The 21,924-nt window shown below is 37.7% G+C and overlaps 1 protein-coding gene across 1 annotated transcript in view; it reads right to left on the bottom strand.

Moving 5' to 3' along the window:
- Positions 1–21,924, bottom strand: part of LOC117410872 (discoidin, CUB and LCCL domain-containing protein 1-like) — a 37,461-nt gene that overhangs the window by 11,471 nt on the left and 4,066 nt on the right. Inside the window, exons 2-6 of the mRNA XM_034017777.3 lie at positions 18,088–18,306; positions 6,426–6,569; positions 5,435–5,486; positions 4,984–5,056; positions 2,958–3,091 (exon numbers count right to left, since the gene is read on the bottom strand). Coding sequence (XP_033873668.1) covers positions 2,958–3,091; positions 4,984–5,056; positions 5,435–5,486; positions 6,426–6,569; positions 18,088–18,306 — 622 coding nt within the window. The remainder of the gene's footprint in view (positions 1–2,957; positions 3,092–4,983; positions 5,057–5,434; positions 5,487–6,425; positions 6,570–18,087; positions 18,307–21,924) is intronic.

The following is a 21,924-nucleotide window of genomic DNA, read 5'->3' as shown; positions in this document are numbered from 1 at the left end:
TCCTTTATGTAATTGCAGATCTGGAGGCACTGCAGGGAATGAATGGGGTGCTCCTTCCCTTGTTAGCAGTGTGTCTCCCTTTGTAACAAGAAGAGGTCACTTTTAATGGGGGAGTTCTGCAGTATAATGAGGTGCATGTTGTCTGAATTTGGACTTGGTTTCATTGCACACATTTGACCCTTGGAGATCTTGGATGAGCAGTAGTGCAAGCATCACATTAAAATGTTTAGTTCTGAAGTGAACTTGAGTTGGCAGGTGTCTCAGCTGGCTAATGCATGGCTTTATATTCTCCTGCCGGGGGTTTCAACTTGTCTATTTCCATCTGTTTTAAAGGGGACTGAACTTTCTGTAAATGCTTGTATTACTTTCATTCGACTCTCCCCTCCAGCTCCTCTAACCTAAAACAAGTGAAAATCGATTCTGCATTAGAACATTATCACTGCCCCTTTATTTTGGTTGCTTTTTTAAAGATTATTTTCAAATAATGATGTAGGTCACATAGCCTATTGATTGACACTGAAGCAGGTAGAAATAAACCACCTTTAATCTGGTATTATCTAAATAAAAATCTACCTATCTGCAAGTAAAACATGCAGACACAGAACCAAGAAATGAAGAAACACAGTAATATCTGTATTGTATCAGGAAATGTACACAGGTGAACCCAAGAACCTCTCCAGCCTAAGTTTAGTCTATGTTGCCAGGGTGCTATTGCAGGCATTGACATTTTGTTTGGCAGTAATGTACTGTTTAAATTAAAAACACAATTCCTTCCAACATACTAAATAATTAGCACCAAATCACAGACAAAGAGCTCAGTTTTCCGAAGGTTCCAAATGTTCATTAAAAATTCTGGGTATGCGAATGCAGCAACTGTGTGGTCGGTTTTAAATTTACAGTGGCTTTTAACAGGCTAGTTTAAACAAGTTAATAAACTGATAATATCCTCAAATGAGCCCCACCTAAAATAATCACAGAGCAGAAGGTTTTGCCCCATGCCTGTGGAGGATCCTCTCTTAACAAACAGGCTATTTGTAATTTTAATAAATAAATAAATAAATAAATAAATAAATAAATAAATAAAATAAATACATACATACAAAAACAAAAACAAAAAAAAAAACCTCGGCATTTTAATCCCCAAGTTTTTTTTTAACAAATTACTTTTCTGTGGATACTGACTCAAGACTTAATTAGGTTGAATGAATCGTGACCAAATTAAGCTTATCATGCACACATGCTTAATGTATAAAATAAAGATACTAGTCAGCTTTATAGTCATAATGAATGACAATCCATATTCTTTCTTACTCTACACCTCTAGCTCCTAATAAATCTCAGCAGTTGCCATTATCTTGGCAGAATGTTTCATACATTAGCTCAGGTTTAAAGACATTTATCAAAGAAATTGCAAATCATACATAACACAAGATAATAAATGTGCTGTGACTGAGCGAGGCAGGCCAAGGTCATGTCTGAGAAGCTGGTAATCGACTCATCCATATGAAAACCAGCACAGTATGACAGTGAATATGAAGTGCTCAACAAGATGCAACCTCCCCTGCAGCTTCCCAGTCTGGGACGTTCAAACATAGGGCTGCCTCAACAACTATTAAACAGGGCTATGTGTAAAAACGCTATACACTGCCCTTCCAAATGTATTTAACCAGGGTATATGATGATGGTGATGTATTCACTACTTTAAAAGAGGGGACCTATTTCTACCCAGTTTCAGCTACAGTAAGTAGGACTGTAAAAAAGTGAATAGTAATAGTAAAGTACTGAATTTGCAGTAATGATCTCCCAACTCCTAGCTTTTAGCTCTACTTACAGAACAAACCCAACCTGCCACCGTTCTGTTGTTCTTAGCTCTTCTCTAAAACCAGTCTTCTTTATTATTGTTCTTGCTATATTTGAGCATATGGTAATATGGCACCCTGGTGTAAACCCCTCTAAGTAGCTTTATCATCTTTGGCATGTGAACATGGAGGTCATGATCAAATAGCTACTCTTGAAATGACAACAGTGCTGCTATAGAACCTTTACATTTAGAAATGGTGGTAGTAGAGGGGGGGAGTGAACTGCACAGGGATCAGTATATGAGATCTAATAGGTTGTAAAAACAGTCCATTTTTACTGCACAACACTGGTAATGGAATTTGACTGAAAGAAATATAGAAAACAGCTGTGTAACAGCTGTAAAGACTCTGTGAAAGCATGTGGTCTGTTTATTTGATTTGGCCACAGGTTAAAATGTAGCAGAAATGAATGGGCACATTTTACTGGACAACACTGGTAATGATACTTGACTGTAAAAATCCTAGAATATAGCTATGCACCAAACATTAGGACAATATGGCAGACACATTTACCATACTGTACATTTATATAACACTGAACATATGAAGTCGGCATCTCAGATGGCTTATGAGTAGGGCTTGAAGTTTTCAGGATTTATTTTGAGCCAATTTTGTTTCCTAATTAAACTCAGAAAAAGCTGTTAATTACAAAACAATGCCATTTGTTTTTACCTTCATATCTTTGACTGAGCCTGATTCTGTTTCACTTAATTTTTATTTCAAACAGATGTGACAAATTAAGTCAATTGCTCATCGCTGATCCTAATTGCATTTAATTCTTGTAGTTGCCTAGTTTATCGCTGTGCTTTTGTTATTTTCACTCGCTTAAGAGTTGTCCATCATTTAAAATCTCCATGATCTGTAGCAAAAAAATAAATACAAATCTTAAAACCAGTCTTTAAATGTGTAGCTTTCTCTTTATTAGGATGCAGAAACGGCTTACAACTACTAATTAACATTTAAATGGAGGAAGAGATTTGGAAAATAAAAACCGGAAAGTTCATGCCTTATTTATGAGTTATGAGCAGCTGAAATAGTAGCGATGGTGAAGGATGGACACTGTGATGCTTAATAATCAAAAACCTGATTGATACTCACTCTTTTGTCTGAATGCCGTTTGCCTTGATGCCTTCATACCGACCGAGGCCTTTATCCTGAATGACTGATATCTGACCTCCCAATTCATCAAGTATAACCCCAGCGTGAATGGCAGCTTTACAAAGAACGGACGTCTGACAGATAAAACACAAACATCGGTTACACTTCTGCAATACACATAGGATGCAGGCATCTCATCTTACTTGATTATTAGTGACAGAGAGAATACTGAAAAGCAGTAAAAAAAAAAAAAAAAAATGTTAATTTTTTAAGTGGTGCAATACAAATCCATTTTACTTTATCCTCTTGCAAATAAGAATGCTTACTGGTTACTTGCACAGAGTTCAATGAATGAAACATTAACAATACCCCCCACCCCACCCAAAAATAGTCTTTTTTTTTGTTGCATTTTTTGGAGTGAACAGACGGACAGGATAAGGCCAGAAAGGATAGGCTGTTTATGTAGATGAGAGCTAGGCTGAACTGATCCAATTCTAGACCTTTACCCTGACCTGGAGGGACCTCTTAAAAAAGCAGTGGACTTTCATGCTTTTGTAGTCCTCAGCTTCCTAGAAAGGGACACAAAGAGCTAACTGGCGTGCAATGCAGGGGGTCGAGGGTTAATGCCCCAACACAGACTCTCTTGACGTGCCTGCTCTCAGTCTACACAGCTAAGAATGAACACCTGGTGTAAAACTGGGTAAAGTCAAGGTGGTCAGTCATGATCCCAAAAATCAAGCACCATACCAACAATGACTGCCTTATTAGCCTGTCTTGGCTCAGGGGAGAAAAAAAAAAACACAACAGAGAAAAGCCGCATAACAGAGACAGAAGGCATTTGGTGATTCAATCCTCATTTCTAACAGAACTAGAATGATGGGTAAAAATGAATGTCTATTGTATAACAACTTTATATGAACTAGATTTACTTAACCCTTTCAACACTGAAGGCTTCTAAACAGTTTTAGGTAAAATAACGCCACCTAAAACAGCAGACTGCTAGTGCAGTTAATCAATACTATAAGACTTTTTCTATAAGACATTGAAACTATTTAATGAGGTATCATAGTATTGAGCAGTCCAGTGAGGAATTGCACATCTCTGATTTTAACTTGAGAATGAAGTCATGGTTAACCAAGATCTGATTTACATAAGCATATCTGGTTGGGATTGCGTGGACCTGATCAAATAAAAGTGCACCATACCAACGAGCAAAGCAGTCTTTTTCCTCCTGCCCTCTAAAACAGCTGGTTGGAATTCAGATTTGAATGCATCATTAATTCTATCATTAATCACCATACATATAAAACATAAAGTGTGGTGCTCTGCATCTGACCACAATGCTTCATGAAGGCAAGATACCTTTCTAATTCCAACCTAAAAGGTAATCAACAACCTGTGATGGATGACGTGAGGTGCAAGGCTAGTGCAGTCAAAACAGTAAATCAAGTTTTTCATAAATCTGGTCCAGGGATTCAGTTAGTGTTCCAAGTGAAAAATGTAACCCATTATCTGAATGATATACCAAATGGCATTAATGGTTTTGATCTCATGGTTTTTGTACCAAAGAACCATGCAACAATCTTTTTTTATTCAGCTAGTATTTTTGTTTTTCTTGTACAGATTCAGTGTTGTGCTTGCCAAGTACAGTTCTAAATATATGCAGCTAATTCAAGCAATGACCTGGCACAACTATGATTCTGAAATTAAGTAGGAGGGAACCTCTTAATCTGCAGTAATGTAACAATTCAGAGATTAACTCTGCTAGGAGAACACACTACTTCCAGGGATAAAAAAAAAAAAAAAGTCTTTACATTAAGATTAATTCGGTCATGAATACCAAAAGCATCCCATTCCTAAAATAAATCTTTCTTTTTCTAGCTCCTCCCAGAAAAAAAGAAAAAAAAGAAAGGACTTATAATTACAAAGCAAGTGGATACAGTTTTTAGTTAAAGCCTTCAGTGTTTTTTGCGCTATATGATTGAATGTTTGAAGCTATGGTTGAATTACTTATATTTGTACTTACATGTCTGTAACCCTCAGACTTATCCCCAGAAACATCTCCTGTTACTGCCTTGCAACCAGCAGGGCAGTACTTGCTTAACAAAAAAAACAAAAAAACACATCTCATTAAAAATTGGTCAGTTTTAATCCAGCAGCCATTTATAATGACTTTAAAAAATATGGACATTTTATTTAAAATGGGGGGGTAATTCCTCCTCTTATTTATTTTTTTTTTTTTTACCAAAATAGATCAATAATCATGCAAACAAAATATTTAAATTTACAACTCCATTAATTATTACATTTGAGCTGCAATTAAAAAACAATCTAAAATCAGCAGTTTGCACCCACCTTTTTTGTGCTGTAAACAAGATATTTCATACTTCTGGTACAGCAATCAGATTTAATTCAAAACACAGCAAGATATAATGTCAGGAATGTTTTCATCTGGGTTCCAGAGTGTTAACACTTACCTGAACTGTGACTCTGGGAAATGGCTGGCTTTATCCAAGCATGTAAGCAAATCTGACAGGAAATAAAAAAAGAAACATACATTCAGTTGGCAAACCTGAGAAACTATGAATAAGCTGGTTCTATGAACAATTGTGAGGATGCATCAGGAATATCAGAACATCTTCTCTTTTACATGCTTGTTCATAAACGGTGCTTCAGAAATCAAAATGTAACTGCATTGCAATTCTATACAACAACAACGCCACAAAATGAAGTTCAGAAAAATAAATACTAAAATTCCAGTTAATTGTACACTCCTGCTTCTTAAAGTGTATATTTCTTACTTTTATCAAGTTGCTTTACAGGTATATATACATTCGTATATATGGGAAAGACCTCCTAATGTGTCAAATAAAGATATATAGATGTCTGCTCCTCGAAATGTAACTAATACAAATATACCTTATGGCAGATGCTCACTGTATTTGTTTTATAATTGTCAATGTTGCTTCGCTGTCTGGGTAAAATAAAAGAGAGAGTGTAGGCAGGGTGGCTCAGCACTGCAACCCAACACTGCACTATAGACTTATCCTTTTCAAATTCTGTTGCAATAAGGAAAAGTGACCAGATTATGTCAGGTTTCTGGAGTTGCCTGTTAGGTGAAAGAAAAGGGTATTTGTCCTCAGATAAGGGGGTTGGGGTGGATGGAATTTGAGATTGAAGCACATGTTACAGGTTTTGTGGCTATAGGAATGTTTTCACCTTCCTGTCCTGTCGTATTTCATGTGTTTTGGGTGCTTTGACTTTCTGTACTGTCAGGGTCAATCTAATCGTTCATGTGTTACACTAAAAAGTCATCAATAGTGAAGTATAATATTTTTGTGGTAATGTGTCTATCCTAATACATAGCAATTTAAGAAATTCCAGTAGTTTAAAACATGTTTGCAAAGCACTAATATCCCCAGTCAGCATGTACGGAAATGTTCATAAAGGTACAAACATGTTACACACCTTTGTGGTTGCTCGTTGCATATGACAGTAGAAAGCCACGTCCCGATAGGTGATGCCCACTTTCAAACTGAACTGTGATCTCATTGGTATCCATGTGGATCTCTTTTGTGTAAGATTTCAGGTTCCCACAGTAGGTCACAAAAGCTACAAAAAAAAAAACACAAACAAAACAGAATTAAAAATAAGGCAGACCCTCAAATAAACTGAACAGTCGACCCAACACAGGACTTAAAACTCAAAAAAGGGCTCCTGGCATCTGTAAAATAGACCAAGATCAGATGCAGGGGATTTTACTAGTTAAAACACTGGTATCCTGGCTTTCTGATTTGTACCTATCATTGATTCGTTCTGAATACTTTAAACCCACCACAAAATACGGAGTGGCAGCAAATTCCTACATTTTTATTGGAGACTCAGTTTGCAAGATTTAAAACGAGATTACAATTAGAAGGCTTGTTCATGGGATGTAAAGCTATATTACAGTTAGATAGGGAGAATTTAAAGCAGAATTACAAATTGTGACAAAATGTAAAAAAATGCCTAGACACACAAAAACCCCAGAAGATAGTGCCGGTGACCATAAGGATTTCATTGTGGAAGACAGCAAAGGAAAGAAGGCACAACTTAAGTGTGCAAGTACTGTCGAGCTACTACGAAAAATAAGCACTGAAAAATGGAATTAATAAAAACCGAAAAACAGAAGCCCTAATTGTAGCAAAGTAAATGTAAAAGTATTACATCTTTCTTGTGACTCATCTTTGTTTCCTACCTCTACAATAAATTTAAGCTTTAATATTGGCTACCTGGTATATCAGCTAGGTTGATATACAGTAGTAGCTTGCCACAATCAGCAATTTACATGTTTACACAAACAGGAAGAACTAAAAATATTCACTTACTCAAACTCTAATTTGTCATGCCTCATAATGTAGAAGTCATTTTACCACATGATATACTATATGTATCAGAGGGTTTCCTGAAATTGATAGCTATACATTATTTGTGTTTACAGTAAACACAAAGTAATTTACTGTACTAGCATTTATTGTAACTGATTTCCAACTAAAATATGCATGTGAGTATGTGGGGAAAATAGAGATATACAGGTGCTAGTCTCAGGCATACAAATAATACAGTATGGAAATCACAAAATGGTGATGTATTATGAAAAATCAGTTACTGTTCTGACAGAGAAAAACAAAGTTATTATTATTTTTTTCTCATTCAGCTTTCAGTATTTGAACATCTTAAACATTTCAGCCTGACACAATTCTACTGTACAGTGGACAAGAGACAAACTATGGACTTTGTTCCTTGTTTTCTGCCAGTCCTTTTAATGGTGACTCAACAGCAATCTTACTGAGTGGAGTTCTTTCCTCAACAATCTGACATACCTGAAAAAACACCTTCACTGACTTCCTGCGAGAAAGGTCACACTCAGTGATTAAGCAATAAGAATGTGACAGTAATTAAAGAGCCATATTCCATGGAAAACAGCCTTATCTGGGGGAATTCCTGGAAGTATTTAATGATTAAAAAGTACAATTAATTGCTGGTTAACAACGATTTACCACAATCATACACTCCGTTCACACTTGCGATTTGAGGAGGCCCAGGTCCACCTCAGGACCTGGGCCGGACTTTACATTTTGTAACGACTCTGGCGATGGCAGCATCCTGGACATTGTGTTTGTCTTGTTTGTTACGTCCCGTTAAGGTTCCGTGTATTGTGAGGGTACGGGGCACGCCGTACGTGTGTGTGCGTATGTGTGTGTGTGCAGTGGGCGGTTCCCCCGGAGGCTATAAGTAAGAGAGGGGGGACCGCGAGCGGGAGAACGCGTGTGGAAGTCTTACTGGACAGACTGCGAGAGACAGAGTACCGGCTGAGAGAGTGCTTGTCTGCGAAGCAGTGTGTGAACCCCCAGTGAGTCTGCGGTGTAAAAGAGAGAGACAGATATTTATTATTTTGGCGTGAACCTCGGCCCAAGCAGGGTTTCGTTGTGTTTATTAAAAAGAAGAATAAAAGTACGTGGAACTTCATCTGGTCTCCCCCGAGTCTGTCTCACCCCCATAGCACAGAACGCTACAATAAGTATGAACGCAAAGCAGATTTAGGGACGGCCTTTCATATGACCAATGTGGTTACGTAGCTCAGTAGACACTCCTATACTATACTCTGACCGACGTGAAATGTAAATAGAAAGCTGAATGCTGTGCTGGGCAAGACAGAAGTGGATCAATATTGAATGGTAGTTATTTCTACAGCATACAACTTTAATTATAAAAAATATTACATTTTTAAAAAAATCTAGCGGGTTAACGTTCAGGTTGTTTCTTTCACATCGCGCTGCAGTGCATTCATAATTATGCTTAATTTATCACAATTACATTAGTAACCAATTGATAAATATAAAAACTGCAGGATTGTGTATCTCAATAATGATCAATAATGCGGCGACTTGGCATATTCAGCCACCATTGTTTATTTTGCACGCAACGATATAGCTACAGAAGTGTGCGTCTTTAAAATTCGGATCATTTCTTTTAGCTGCTTGCTTTTACACACAAATGAAATACTGTTCTCATCCACAAATATTAAGATATGTAAAGGTGAGACCCTCACTGTAATATTATAATGCCTGTTACTGTGATTATTATTGTTAATGTTATTCTACTGGTGCTAGAGCAGTGGGTTACTATGTATCGTACATGTTGTTGAGCAAAGCGTATTTGATATGTGATGGTGTACTGCTATATTTAGGTTAGAGCGATTCCTTTAATGAAGTTGTCGTTTACAGGTGGGACAAGGGTTTTGTTATAGCCATATGTTCGGTAATCTTCAAAGACAATAATAACAACAATGATAATAATAACATGAGTAAACAATAGAATAGTTTAACGATCGTGTTTGTAGACAAAGACAGTATTCATGCAGATTAAACAAATACATATAAATGAGAAGAAACCTGTGTAATGTATTTAACATTATTTAATGCCGTGCCTTTCCTTAGGAGGGAGCAGTAGTGCTATTAGGTGGTCAGTCGTGAGCTTGTCTTGTGAATGTCAGTAATTGTGTACAACCTGATAGTCATTTTTTTTTTTTTTTTTTTTTGAACAAATGTTTTTTATTTATTTAAAGAGAAAAGAACAACATGGAACAATACATAACACAACATAATATAAAAACCCAAACACAAACCCCCCCCCCCCCCCCCCCCCGTTGGTGCCCCCTTTCCTCTATGGATTCCATCCCACTGGGTCTTATAATAATGACCTGACAATGGTCGCAGCTGCACTCCATGCCTCCATAGTCCCCCCCCTGGCACCATGGATTCGAGCAGTAGACAGTTCCATATGGATAATGTCAAGGAAAGTGAGGAGCCAATGTTGCCAAGGGAGGGAGTGGGGCGGCTCCCAGCGGAGCGCCAGTAACTTTTTAGCTGCTGTGAGGCCAGCCAACCAAATCCTCTTCTGCTGCCGTGAGAGATCGAGAGTACAGTCATCATTCAGGAGAAGGACCCGAGGAGAGCATGGAATATTCGTGTTAAGAATAGTGGATAATGATGAGGATACTCGGGACCAAAAGTGAGCCACATCTGGACACTCCCAAAACATATGTAAAAAAGTACCCATAGCACCCTGGGGGCAGAGCATGCACAAAGGGCTGGGGGTAAGTCGCATTTGAAAGCGTCTGCGAGGGGTTAAATATACCCTGTGAAAAAAATTGAAATGAATCATTTGATGATTAGGGTTCCTGGAAGCCAGATTTATGTTGTCCCAGAGAGTGCTCCAGCAAATCTCGTCATCTCCAAAATTCAGATCTCTATTCCATATAGTAAAAAGTGCTAGAGGTTTATAAGAGGTCTTTAAAAGAGAGATGTAAATGGCTGAAGCCAACCCTTTTGTTTTGCCCTGTTTATCTAATAAATTGTGAAGTGGGTGCATAGGCAGCTGTGCTCCCCAGGGAACACCATAGGCACGCATTGCAGAACGGAGACGTAAATAGAAAAAGAAAGAAGATCCTGGCAAGTTATATTGAAGTTGCAAATCGTGGAACGCACGCAGACCATTGTCATTAAAAATATCCGCAAAGTTATGTATACCATTATTACTCCAATGTGAAAAAGAGAAAGGAGAATTGCCTGTGAGGAGTTTGTAGTTATGAAAGATCGGTGAATGGGAATGCCATTTAGTTTGGGAATTTGTAAGTCTCTCTACCAGACGCCACGTAGCAATTAAATGAGAAATAATAGGGCCAAAGCGCAATTTACACTGTCTGAGAGGGACATTGGCGTAGATTAAATCTTGGAGTCTATAAGGGGAGATTATGTCTTCCTCAAGAGGACGCCAAGATACAGGAGTATCAGGAGCAAGCCAAACCGAGATTGGGCGTAGAATAAATGAGTAGAAATAAAATTTAAAATTTGGGAGAGCCAAACCCCCCATGGATTTTTCGCGCTGCAAAGTGGAAAATTTGATGCGTGGTTGTTTCCCTTTCCATATAAACTTGGAGATACTTGTATGCAGTCTATCCCAATACCCTGAAGGGGGAGATAAAGGAATCATTGAGCTATAAAAATTAATGCGAGGAAGCACGTTCATTTTTACGATGGAAATACGAGCCTGAAGAGAATTCGGAAAGTGCGTCCACCTGTTCAAATCTGCATTCACCTGTTTAAAGACTTTACTAAAGTTATTTACTGTGGTATTATGTAAAGAAGGATAAATCTCAACACCCAGATATTTGAAGTGTTTAACCAGCGGCACTATCGAGGGTATGTTGGTTCTTGTCATTACAGAATTTAAGGGTAGCAATGCAGATTTAGACCAGTTAACTTTATATCCCGATATTGCACTGAAATCATCAAAAATAGTCAGCAGATGAGGTAGGGATTGGGAAACATTGTCTACGTATAATAATATATCATCTGCATACAGCGATATGTGATGTTGGGTATTATTGACAGAAATAGGGGTAGAGTCAGTTGATTGACGGACTGCCTGAGCTAGAGGTTCAAGAGATAGGGCAAACAACAAAGGCGAGAGTGGACAACCCTGACGAGTGCCCCTAGAGATAGCAAATTGGGGAGAACACGATTGGCCTGTCAAGACTATTGCGGAGGGATTGGCATATAAAAGTTTAACCATATCAATAAACCCGGAACCCAAACCCATATAGTCCAGAACTGCCCACAAATAATCCCATTCGAGTCTATCAAATGCCTTCTCAGCGTCTAATGAGAGAACTGCACATGGGGAAGCAATGTCAGCAGCAGCATGTATAATATGTAGGAGACGGCGGATGTTATCAGACGCAAGGCGAGTTTTAATAAAGCCTGTCTGATCATGATGTACTAGTTTGGTCATATAAGCCTCAAGACGACGTGACAGCAGTTTAGCATACAGCTTGATGTCCGAGCCAATCAGTGATAGTGGTCGATAGTTCGCACAGGAAGTGGGATCTTTGTCCTTTTTCAGCAAAAGAGATATAACTGCGCTATTAATATCTCTCCGAAATGAACCCTTGTCAATAGCAGAGTGTATCATATCGAGCAACAAGGGGCCTAGTTGGGGCCAAAAAGTCAAATAGAGTTCAGGAGGGAGACCATCAATGCCAGGGGATTTGCCCTTCTTCATGTCTTGTAGTGCCTCCCGCAGCTCAGCTAAGGATATAGGAGCACCAAGCACGGCTGATTCTGTAGGTGAGAGACGAGGCAGTTGAAGGATTTGAAGGAAATTCATATAGTGCTGTCGATCATGTCTAATGTCAGAACTGTATAATTTGGAGTAGAATAAACGAAATGAAGAGTTTATCTGCATAGGATCTGTCAATAATGCCCCCTGTGAAGATTTGACAGCGGGGATATCTGCAAAACGTTCATTGTTGCGGAGTTTCAAAGCCAACAGGTGGCTAGGTCGACTGCCATTGAAGTAATAGTTTTGTCTAGACCTATGTATGAGAAATTCGGCACGATGTCTAAGTAGTACATTTAGGTCTTTTCTAAGCAGATTAACTTCCAAGGCTATAGAATCAGAAAAGGTTAGTTGTTGGGCATGTTCTAAAAAAGCTAATTTGGATTCTAATTCAGTAATTTTGCTGAGACGAGACTTATGTAATTGAGAAGCAAATATGGTGGAATTAAACCTGATAGTCATTTGTAATCTGTGAAGTATCCATTATGAAAATAAATATTTATACCTGTCAACACTAGCAAGTTGCTGTTTCCCGCGTTCTAAATACCTCAGTGTTCTTAAGAGAACAATGTGATTGTGGGTGGGGGTAAGCTCGGACTGTCATTACACACCATAACAGTAAGTCAAAATAGTCAATATGTTTTTTTTAATATATACCATACAATTGTTACTGTGCTGCATTGAATGTATATATATATATATATATATATATATATATATATATTAATAAGAAACATCTACTGTAAAAGGATTCCTGTATATCCCGGTAGCTCTTCCATTCAGTGCAGACTATCGTTCCATTAAAAAAAAAAAAAAAAAAAGCAGCCACATTTTAAGCCTGCTTTTCAGTCACACATGTGAACGTGCAAAGGTGCCTTAAAAACGTGAACAGGGTTGCAGACCTAAATATAGGGCGGCCCTGGGCAGGCCCAGTAGTGTGAACGGGGTCATAGAGTATGAAATAGTATCCTTATAAAAACGGAAGCAAGACAAAATCCTTTGAAAGACAAACACTCTAGGCTTACCCCTTGACTCTGGGAATACATACCTTTGTGTCCATACGTCCCCTGCAGTTTATAGAACATTAACCTGAGAATTCAGAAGAATTACTGCCATAATTGACTTCAAAGAAATATCAAATGAAAAACACGAACAACCCCGAGGCAGTGGAAATAACAATTTTACAGGAGCTCCTAAATAGCGCAATGCACCACCCTCTCCCTAACTACTCTAGAAGGGGTCAATCTACAAAGCACATGTCTTTTCTGGAAAAGAACCACTGCCTAATTGCACGTTAAACCCATTATGTGGCCTAACTACATGTTATTTAGAAAAACAAAACATACATTCTCAATAAGGGAGATGCAACTTTCATTCTTGAATACGACGGCCAAGTAAATTACATTGTTTTTTTCCCCCCTACACTGATGGTAGAGTTAAAGGTTTTATATATAAGAGGTGATTTACAATTACAAAGATCACTACTTAATATCAACTATATAGGTGCTTACCATAATTTTATTTATTACCAGTATAACAAACACAACTGAGATTAGTTTATATTTTTGTTTTGCTTCAAGAGCTACTGGAACATTCCATCTTAATGTAACATTAACAAATATCAACCTGCTAGCAAGACTCCCATGTAAAAGTATAGACCCCTCAACACAAAGATCTTTGGCTTATCAGTGCAACAGACTGTTAAAGTTGAATCCTTAGCACCAGTAAAAACCAACAGGCCAACTGGTAAACTAAACAAATCACTCATTGAACTGTTTTTCATACAAAATTTAGCATTTACAACGGAAATTAAACTGACCAAACTGTAATCAAAAAGTGCATCATTTACTTTCCCCAAGCGTCAAATTGATTCAATGTTCTTTCATGGTAATGTACTGTATACCCTTATTAAGCTATTTTACTATGCTTTAGATCACAGCCCTTATATTTTATTTACCCTATTTTTTTTTTTTTTTATCGCTGTCAATTTGAACCATTTATAATAATAATAATTTTATAAAGTGCCTTTCATGACAAGTCATCACAAAGCGATGTACATAAGAACAGAAAAATAAAAATAAACAGTAAGAAAAATATCAAAACATTAAATCTAAAAAAAAAACCAAAAAACAAAAAACAGTTTAAACAAATAAGTTTGAAGGTGAGATTTAAAAACACTCAAGGATTCAGAGTCCCTACTTTTTTTGGCAAGGGCATTCCACAACCTAGGGGCATAGGAACAGAAGGCGGCCCGATCACCCACAGTTCATAATCTGGTCATGGGGACACATAAAGAGTCCAACATCAGTGGACCGCTAATTGCGTCTAGGGGTCAGTTATGTAAGGGGGAGACACACCCTTTAAAACCTTAAAAGTCAAAAGCAAGATTTTAAAATCAATGCGAAACTTAACAGGAAGCCAATGTAAGAATTCCAGAACAGGGGTAATATGACCACCAGATCGAGACCTAGGTCAAAACCCTGGATGAAGAGTTTTGAACATACTGCAAATTTGTTTAGGGTGTTCTTGGTAACCCCAGCAAGCAGGGCATTACAGTAGTCAAGTCTGGCCGAGACAAAGGCATGGACCAGTTTCTCCGCAGCAGGCATGGAGAGAACAGGGCATAGCCGGGCGATATTCCTAAAATGAAAAAAAGGACATCTTGGGGATATTCCGTACATGAGGCTCAAAATTTAGGGTAAAAAATGACCCCCAAATTTTTCATTTTCGAGCAAAACAGTCTCTACACCATTGATAGGAATGCTTAAACTGTTAGATTTATGCAGTTGGTGCGGCGAACCTAGTAACATGACCTCTGTCTCATCACAGTTCAATTGCAAACGTTGTTGCATCCAAAGCTTTAATATCAGTTATACAATTAGTAAGCACAGAAACAGTCACTTCAATGTCAGGTTTAGTTTGCAAGTAAATCAGACTGTCATCAGCGTAGAGATGGAAATTCACGTCATGATGTTTAAGAATTTTACCAAGTGGGAACATATATTAAATAAGAGGCCCCAATATGGAGCCCTCGTGAACCCCAGAGGAAACCGTCCCAGTAACGGACCTAAACCCACCCAGAGAGAGAAAATGCTTTCTCTGAGAATTAAGAGCTAAACCAACTTAGGACAGTGTTAGAAATGCCAAATAGGCTCTCTAACCATGCAAGTAGGATGTTATGCTTTACTGTATCAAAAGCGGCACTAAGGTCCAGTAAAACTAATATAGAAAGAGCACAGAGTCAGAAGCCAGTGATCATTTACAACCTTGACAAGGGCTGTTTCAGTACTATGTAGCAGTCTAAAGCCTGATTGAGAGGTTCATAGAGTTTATTTATTGAAAGATGATTATTCAATTGTTGTACCACAACACGTTCCAAAATCTTAGACAAAAAAGGCAAATTTGATATAGGCCTATAATTACCCAAATTATCAGGAAACAGCTTTATCAATCTGAAACTGAGGGATATTGCTGCTACTGTAACATACAGTAGCTTCCCTATATTTGTTATAATTCAACCTTTCAGAGACAAAAGCAATGACAGGCTAAATAGGACTTTAAACTCAAGAGAGATAAGGTGGTTATTGCACCAGTTTCAACAGAGACCACAAGCATTCTTTTTTTTTTCTGTCTCATGACAGCAGTGGTGCGCAAACTTTTTATATGCCGCCCCAGTTGTCGATTCAACATTTACATCTGAAAAACATTATCATCATTCAGCAATTAAATATAATTAAACATGTATCTGAAAAAATAAATCTGTTTTTTCACAAAACAGATTTAGCTGTTTTTTCAGCTAAATCTCAAGCAAACATACAAGCCCACGCCCATTGACGCGTTTGATTTGGCATTGCCGTTACACTCCAATTTTAAGAATGTTGTAATAGGATAGCTCCTTCTCCACCCTCGCCCCGCAGTGGTGGAATGACCTTCCTACAGATGTCAGGACTGCCCCTGACCACCTTCCGGCGCCTCCTCAAGACTCTCTTCAGACAGCACCTGTAGAACTATTTTTCCCTCTGGACACTTTATCACTCTTCCTTAATGTGCTTTACTTGCTCTTATCTGCATTTAATCCTGTACTTTAGAGTACTGTAATCTGTCAAGTGTTATTTAATCTGTAGCATTTTGTATTTAATTATATCCTGATGTAACTATCACTGACACCGTTATCTGCTCTGTTATTGAATCGTATTTTGTCATACTTGTACTTGCTAGAACCGAAGTCATTGTATTTTATCTTGCTCTTAATTTTATTACTACTTATACTGTGATTCTTGAAATGTATTTTTGTTTACGACTGTAAGTTGCCCTGGATAAGGGTGTCTGCTAAGAAATAAATAATAATAATAATAATAATAATAATACATCAACAAAAGAAAATCCCTCACCCAAGTCCTCCACTCTCACTGTGAGTTTTAAATATAGGAGTGTTTTTCTAGCTCCGTGTGGCAACAAGAACCTCTCCTTATGCAGCTCCCAAAACCTCCTTCTAATGGAGTTTCTAGCTCCCTTTTTATATCATGTATTTCATTTGGGAACAGCCACATTCTCACATGTATTTGGCAGGGATAGGAATTAACCCCATCCCTGCCAACCATCACCACCACCAACACAAAAACCAAACACTATTTACAAGCAGGGCCCTGCCCTGACACAAATGTGTTTGTTAACATTGATGTATTTTGCTAAATCTGGACTTTGTTTGGTTAAAGCTAGGAAAAAATAAGCGATTTACATTAAATCGGGGAAAAAACAGCTGTTAAAACATTAGTGCCCTTTAACACACTTGTCGCACCATACATGGTAGCCGTCATTTCGGCTCTGTTCACTGCAGTTTCACTCACACTCGCCACTTCAAATATCATTTCTCCGGTTGTACAAGTCCTAGAGTGATCGGAAATGGCTCATTTGAAAAGGTAAGAACTTGGACTAATTAGCTGTCATTTATGTATTTATTTAAATATTGTATTTAATCTTTTATTCCTAGCTTAAGTCAGATGTATCTTTTTTTCAAAAGCCCCCATGAATCACTGGTATGTGTTACGAAACTGACTATCAAAAGGCTTTTGCTTTTTAGTATACCAAAGAGGGTTTCAGTGAAGCTGCCTCTGTCCCGCTAATCCACCCTAGTAATAACAGGTTAATTTTTAGCTATTTTTGAGTTAAGTAAATTGTTTTTTCCGGGGCTTTCACAAGTCAAGCATCAGTGTTCTTATAAATCTGGGTTGAAGTGAAACCCTTCTGTTTAGAACAAAACATACAAGTGAGAGTGAGGCAATAAAATCATTTCACCAGTCAACAATGTTGTACTTGCTTCAAAATAAGGCACTAAGAGGAAAAATAAGCTTAGAGAATAAATGCTAGCCCAGTTCTAAACAATACAACCTACCACTGCGAATATTTTGGTTAGGGTGGACAACCAAATTTGTTAAATTTGAATCAGCTCAAACAGAGTACAAGGTATTTATTAGCCCAAGATGTGCCAGTATGTCATCTAAGGTTTTACTTGTCTAGACAAAGACAAGCAGTTTCAGCTGAAATGACTAAATCATGGTTACCTGGAAACTGTAATGTAACATTCACCTGCCAATCTTTAATTCCACAACCTGCATTCATGGTTGTATCTGCAAAACAGCTGAAAACCATGCTTTGATACATCACAGATGTGACAGGAAGCATTTAGAAAGACAGCACTGCTTGTATTCAGACCTATTAATGAACAGATTATTGAATTCTTTGAACTTTTTCAGCCCAAAGGGTTTCATTTTATCAAGCTGTAGCTTGTCGGAGTAAGTCACTTCAATATTTGTTAGAACATTTTGCAGCACTGGAGAATCAACTTGGATAGCATCAACCACCTATCCATGGTTCCCTGTTACTGTAAAATGCTCTAAATAAATCCATACCGGTGATCAAATCAACCCCATAGCAACATATTGGTATATTTGTTTTCTGGTCTGCTTACCATTTCCAAAAGTCTGTGTTCCTTTAAAGATTTTAACATAGTCAGATTCACAGTGCTGTGCCTCAATATCCAGGTCTCCAAACTTCAGTATGATAGTCTTTCCTTCTGGCACTTGAATCTTCCACTTACACCATGTGTGGTTTGGGTACGTTCCGGGATAGTTCTTGGAAGTCAGGACTCCACTTTCTTGACCCAGAACAGACTGCCCACATCCATCTCCTGTGTCAAAACAATGGGGGAAAAAAAAGACTTATTGCATTAAGTTTTTTCAAACAGAGTTAGAATAATTACATATGTAGATCATCAGATGAGGCAGAAGATAGGTCGAGAAGATAGCAGTGTCTGCTTTTGCTTTTAGAAACGGCAACAAAATTGGGTTGTCAGGCACAAGTAAAACTGGCAGTTTTAATCTATATATATATATATATATATATATATATATATATATATATATATATATATAATTTAAATCCTGGTACTTAACCCTTTCAAATTTGAATGTACTTTGTAGATTTGACAAACACGGTAAATGGACTCTAAACTGCTCTGATAAAACAACTAAAAATAAACTGTTATTTATTTTAAAATTTCTTTAAGCTTCAATGAAAAGATGCTATGCATCTTTCTACTATACACTAAATACTTCACACATTCAGAATTTCTGAGTTCATACACAAGCGCCATCCTTTTAGGTGAATTTGTTCTGGTGGGAAATCTCCTGGGACTGTTTTTGATTACCTATAGTATAGATGGGAGCCGATAGAAAGTACTTTTTTATAAATAGCTGTTTGTAAATTTTGTAAATACTTGTAAATACTTTTTTATAAATTGTTCACGTTAATCAATGTTCTCTCCCACTATATAAGTTTGCCTTGTGACTTCAGATTGGGCTCCGGCCTTTATTAATCTACTGCAAAATACAGTACTGTATAAATTACAATAGGTGTTGTGTGAGGCACAAGTGCCAGCCATATAACTGGAATCAACTATATGTTCTAATTACACTGGTGAGTCATGCAAGGTAGCCTGACATACTGTAGTACTGTACAGTAGCCCAAAGCACAGCAAGTCGAGACAAGGGATTTTCAGCTTTGGAAACACACAACACTGCTTACAGTATACACTAGTCACAAAACTACTGAATAAGCAGCGTAGAAAGTTTGCACAACATGATCCACAGGTTACAGGATAGACACTTCCACTCTGGGGATACTGACAAGAGTAGAACTGGTCCAGTAGCAGATAATATTAAACATATTAATATTTCACTTTTTTTTCAAAAGAGCAAATAAGAAACAAACAAGTCGAGGGTGCATAAAAAACCTGGATTATATTAGCTTCTTAGGTATTTGGTTACAGTTTGTACAATTAACATGATTTTTTCTCCTTCCCAAACATGGTACTTAATTGCACTGTTGGCATAATAATGACTGGTATGTTTCAGTTCGGTACAAAGTGGCATTAAACTAAATGTGACGGTGTTGGAATACTTTGAATCCTGCCGACCAGGCAGCTCTGAAAACGGTACCTGGTTTTGTATGACTGGGGTACGGTGTTTTAATTACTTGTCTCACTCTGTAGTATAACATAAACAGTAACCTAGACACTAGCGCTTCATTCATTATGGTCATTAAAATCACATCTGCTTCTAACTAAATCTACGTTTTTGGGATGGTATTACTGATTTTTTTTTTAAATACACACAAGCAAAAAACAACCAAAAACGCTATGAAATATAAGCAGTTTACAACAAGACTATCCACCTGGATGGGTGAGGCAATAGTCTTTATTCTTTCTCATGGATGTCCCCAATGGGGTCCTGCTGAAGTGCTCTAAATACTGCTCTTCACCTCTGTGTTCCAGGGGTGATTTATCAACCACCTTATTAACATCCCAACAGATAATAGAGCAGATAAAACATCAGACCAGACAACTGCGGTTTCATACGGGAAAGAGCCATCAGCACTTAGGAGATATAGGCTATCTCCCAAAAGAAGTTAAAAAAGGTGGATAAAACAAATACAACTTTGGACCACAAATGAACTATTAAATTAACCCTCCTAAGACACAGATATGAACAAGCCCTTGCAGGCATGGAAGTGGGATGACATTGTGACCTTATTTGGAAATGCCTATAAAAGGGCCACAAGGCTCTGGGGATTTTCCCAATTAAGTACCCCCCCCCCCCCCCCCCCCAGCTTGTCCTCTTCCTGTAGGTTTCATTATGGCATGAGGTGAGAGAGATTTATCTATGAGACTCTCAAAAATTAAGGCAACCAATCATTGTAATGGAGCCGCAGGAGTAAACCATTCTTCTATACAGATCAGTTTAGCCAAACCCCACAGAAAAAATGTCTGTAGAGGTACAGTACATAAAACATGTTTCAGTTGCCAGTATCCAGTGCTATATAATTTTGCACAGTATTTGTCTACACATCACTTCAGTATGACTGTGTGTTCTGCAGGTTGAGGGGATCCACATTTACATTTTAATGGCAACAAGAAGGACATCAAGCAAATGACAAAACAAACAACTCCCAGGACTGAGTCACCTGATTGATTTCAGTTCACACTCCATTTCATTTAAGTTTAGGACTATATTGCAAATGCAACATAGTGCAGTACACCTGCCAATGATATGTTTTCAAACTGTCCAAATTAGCAAGCCATACTGATTGCTTTTAACAACTAATGAATCTACCAGAGTAAACTAATTGATCTAAACAATAAATTACTGCAGACAGAACATGACTCCGTCAAACTAGGGGTGAGTTATACTAGTACTCTAAATCCTGAAAAAATATCTTGCATACACCAGTACATTATAGTACTTGGAGCAATTAGCAGAATACGCAAGCTACAACCAGGAAACACGTGACAATTTCACCCCCTTGCTACCCCACTGGCTTCAGCAGTGAACACCATCAAATACTTTACTCTGCCTGTCATTGAACTAGCATGTATTTGAAAATATACTTTTTCAAAATGCACACTCTTAAACTGTACTTTTGCCCTCTATTACTGCTTAGACAAGATTTGTTTGGTGTGCAGGATTTGAGAGATGGTGGGTTCTGAATTTAAAGGAGCATCTAATAAAGAAGCAATTGAAACCACTGACCGTTAAATACTTAGATAGCAAAACTTCACTCAAAGAGCAAATGAAAATGTTTAACAGTTTGGCGAGTGTTGTAATTTGCTTCATTGTATAATGGTAATGAGCTGGCTGGCCACCTTTTAACATCTCTAATTTGACTAGCAAATAACCGTGCTACACCAGATGTTTCTCTTCTTTATGCATTCAGGGCAAAGTGATGTAAGTTACTTGATTAAAAATATGCAGAAGGCTGTTAAGCTGCCAGAATGTACAGATTAAGTGAAAGCAACATGTTTCTGTTTATGCCCGGAGATGCCCAAGGGAAAGATTTTCTGGTAGTGGGCCAGCACGTATTAGGTAAATCAATACATTCCAAGTCTTTCAAAAAGCAAGCAGACGTGCTTGATGGCAATTATAAATCATGTGCGTAATGTGAATTACAAGGCTTGTGACTACATGTATTTTCCATATCAGAATGGGCCTTTTATGTTACCCGTCTTATATATTCAAGGGTTTTACAGTACTCTCATTCGAACGCACGTTTTAAAAACATAAAATAACACAGAAAAGCAAAAGTACAGGTACATGACTTCAAGTGTACTCGCATTCTAATTTAATCAATTTCATTAAACATTTCAATATCCCCCATCACAACCCAGCTGTCTGCTGTTTGTTTTTTTTTGTTTTGTTTTTTTCACTTTACATGGACAGACAAAAATAATGCAGGCTTCTTGCCTCAAGAC

This window comes from Acipenser ruthenus, chromosome 6 (assembly GCF_902713425.1).
Source record: "Acipenser ruthenus chromosome 6, fAciRut3.2 maternal haplotype, whole genome shotgun sequence".
NCBI lineage: Eukaryota > Metazoa > Chordata > Actinopteri > Acipenseriformes > Acipenseridae > Acipenser > Acipenser ruthenus.
The sequence above is the reverse complement of the archived record's forward strand: the minus strand, read 5'-3'. Positions and strand labels throughout refer to the sequence as shown.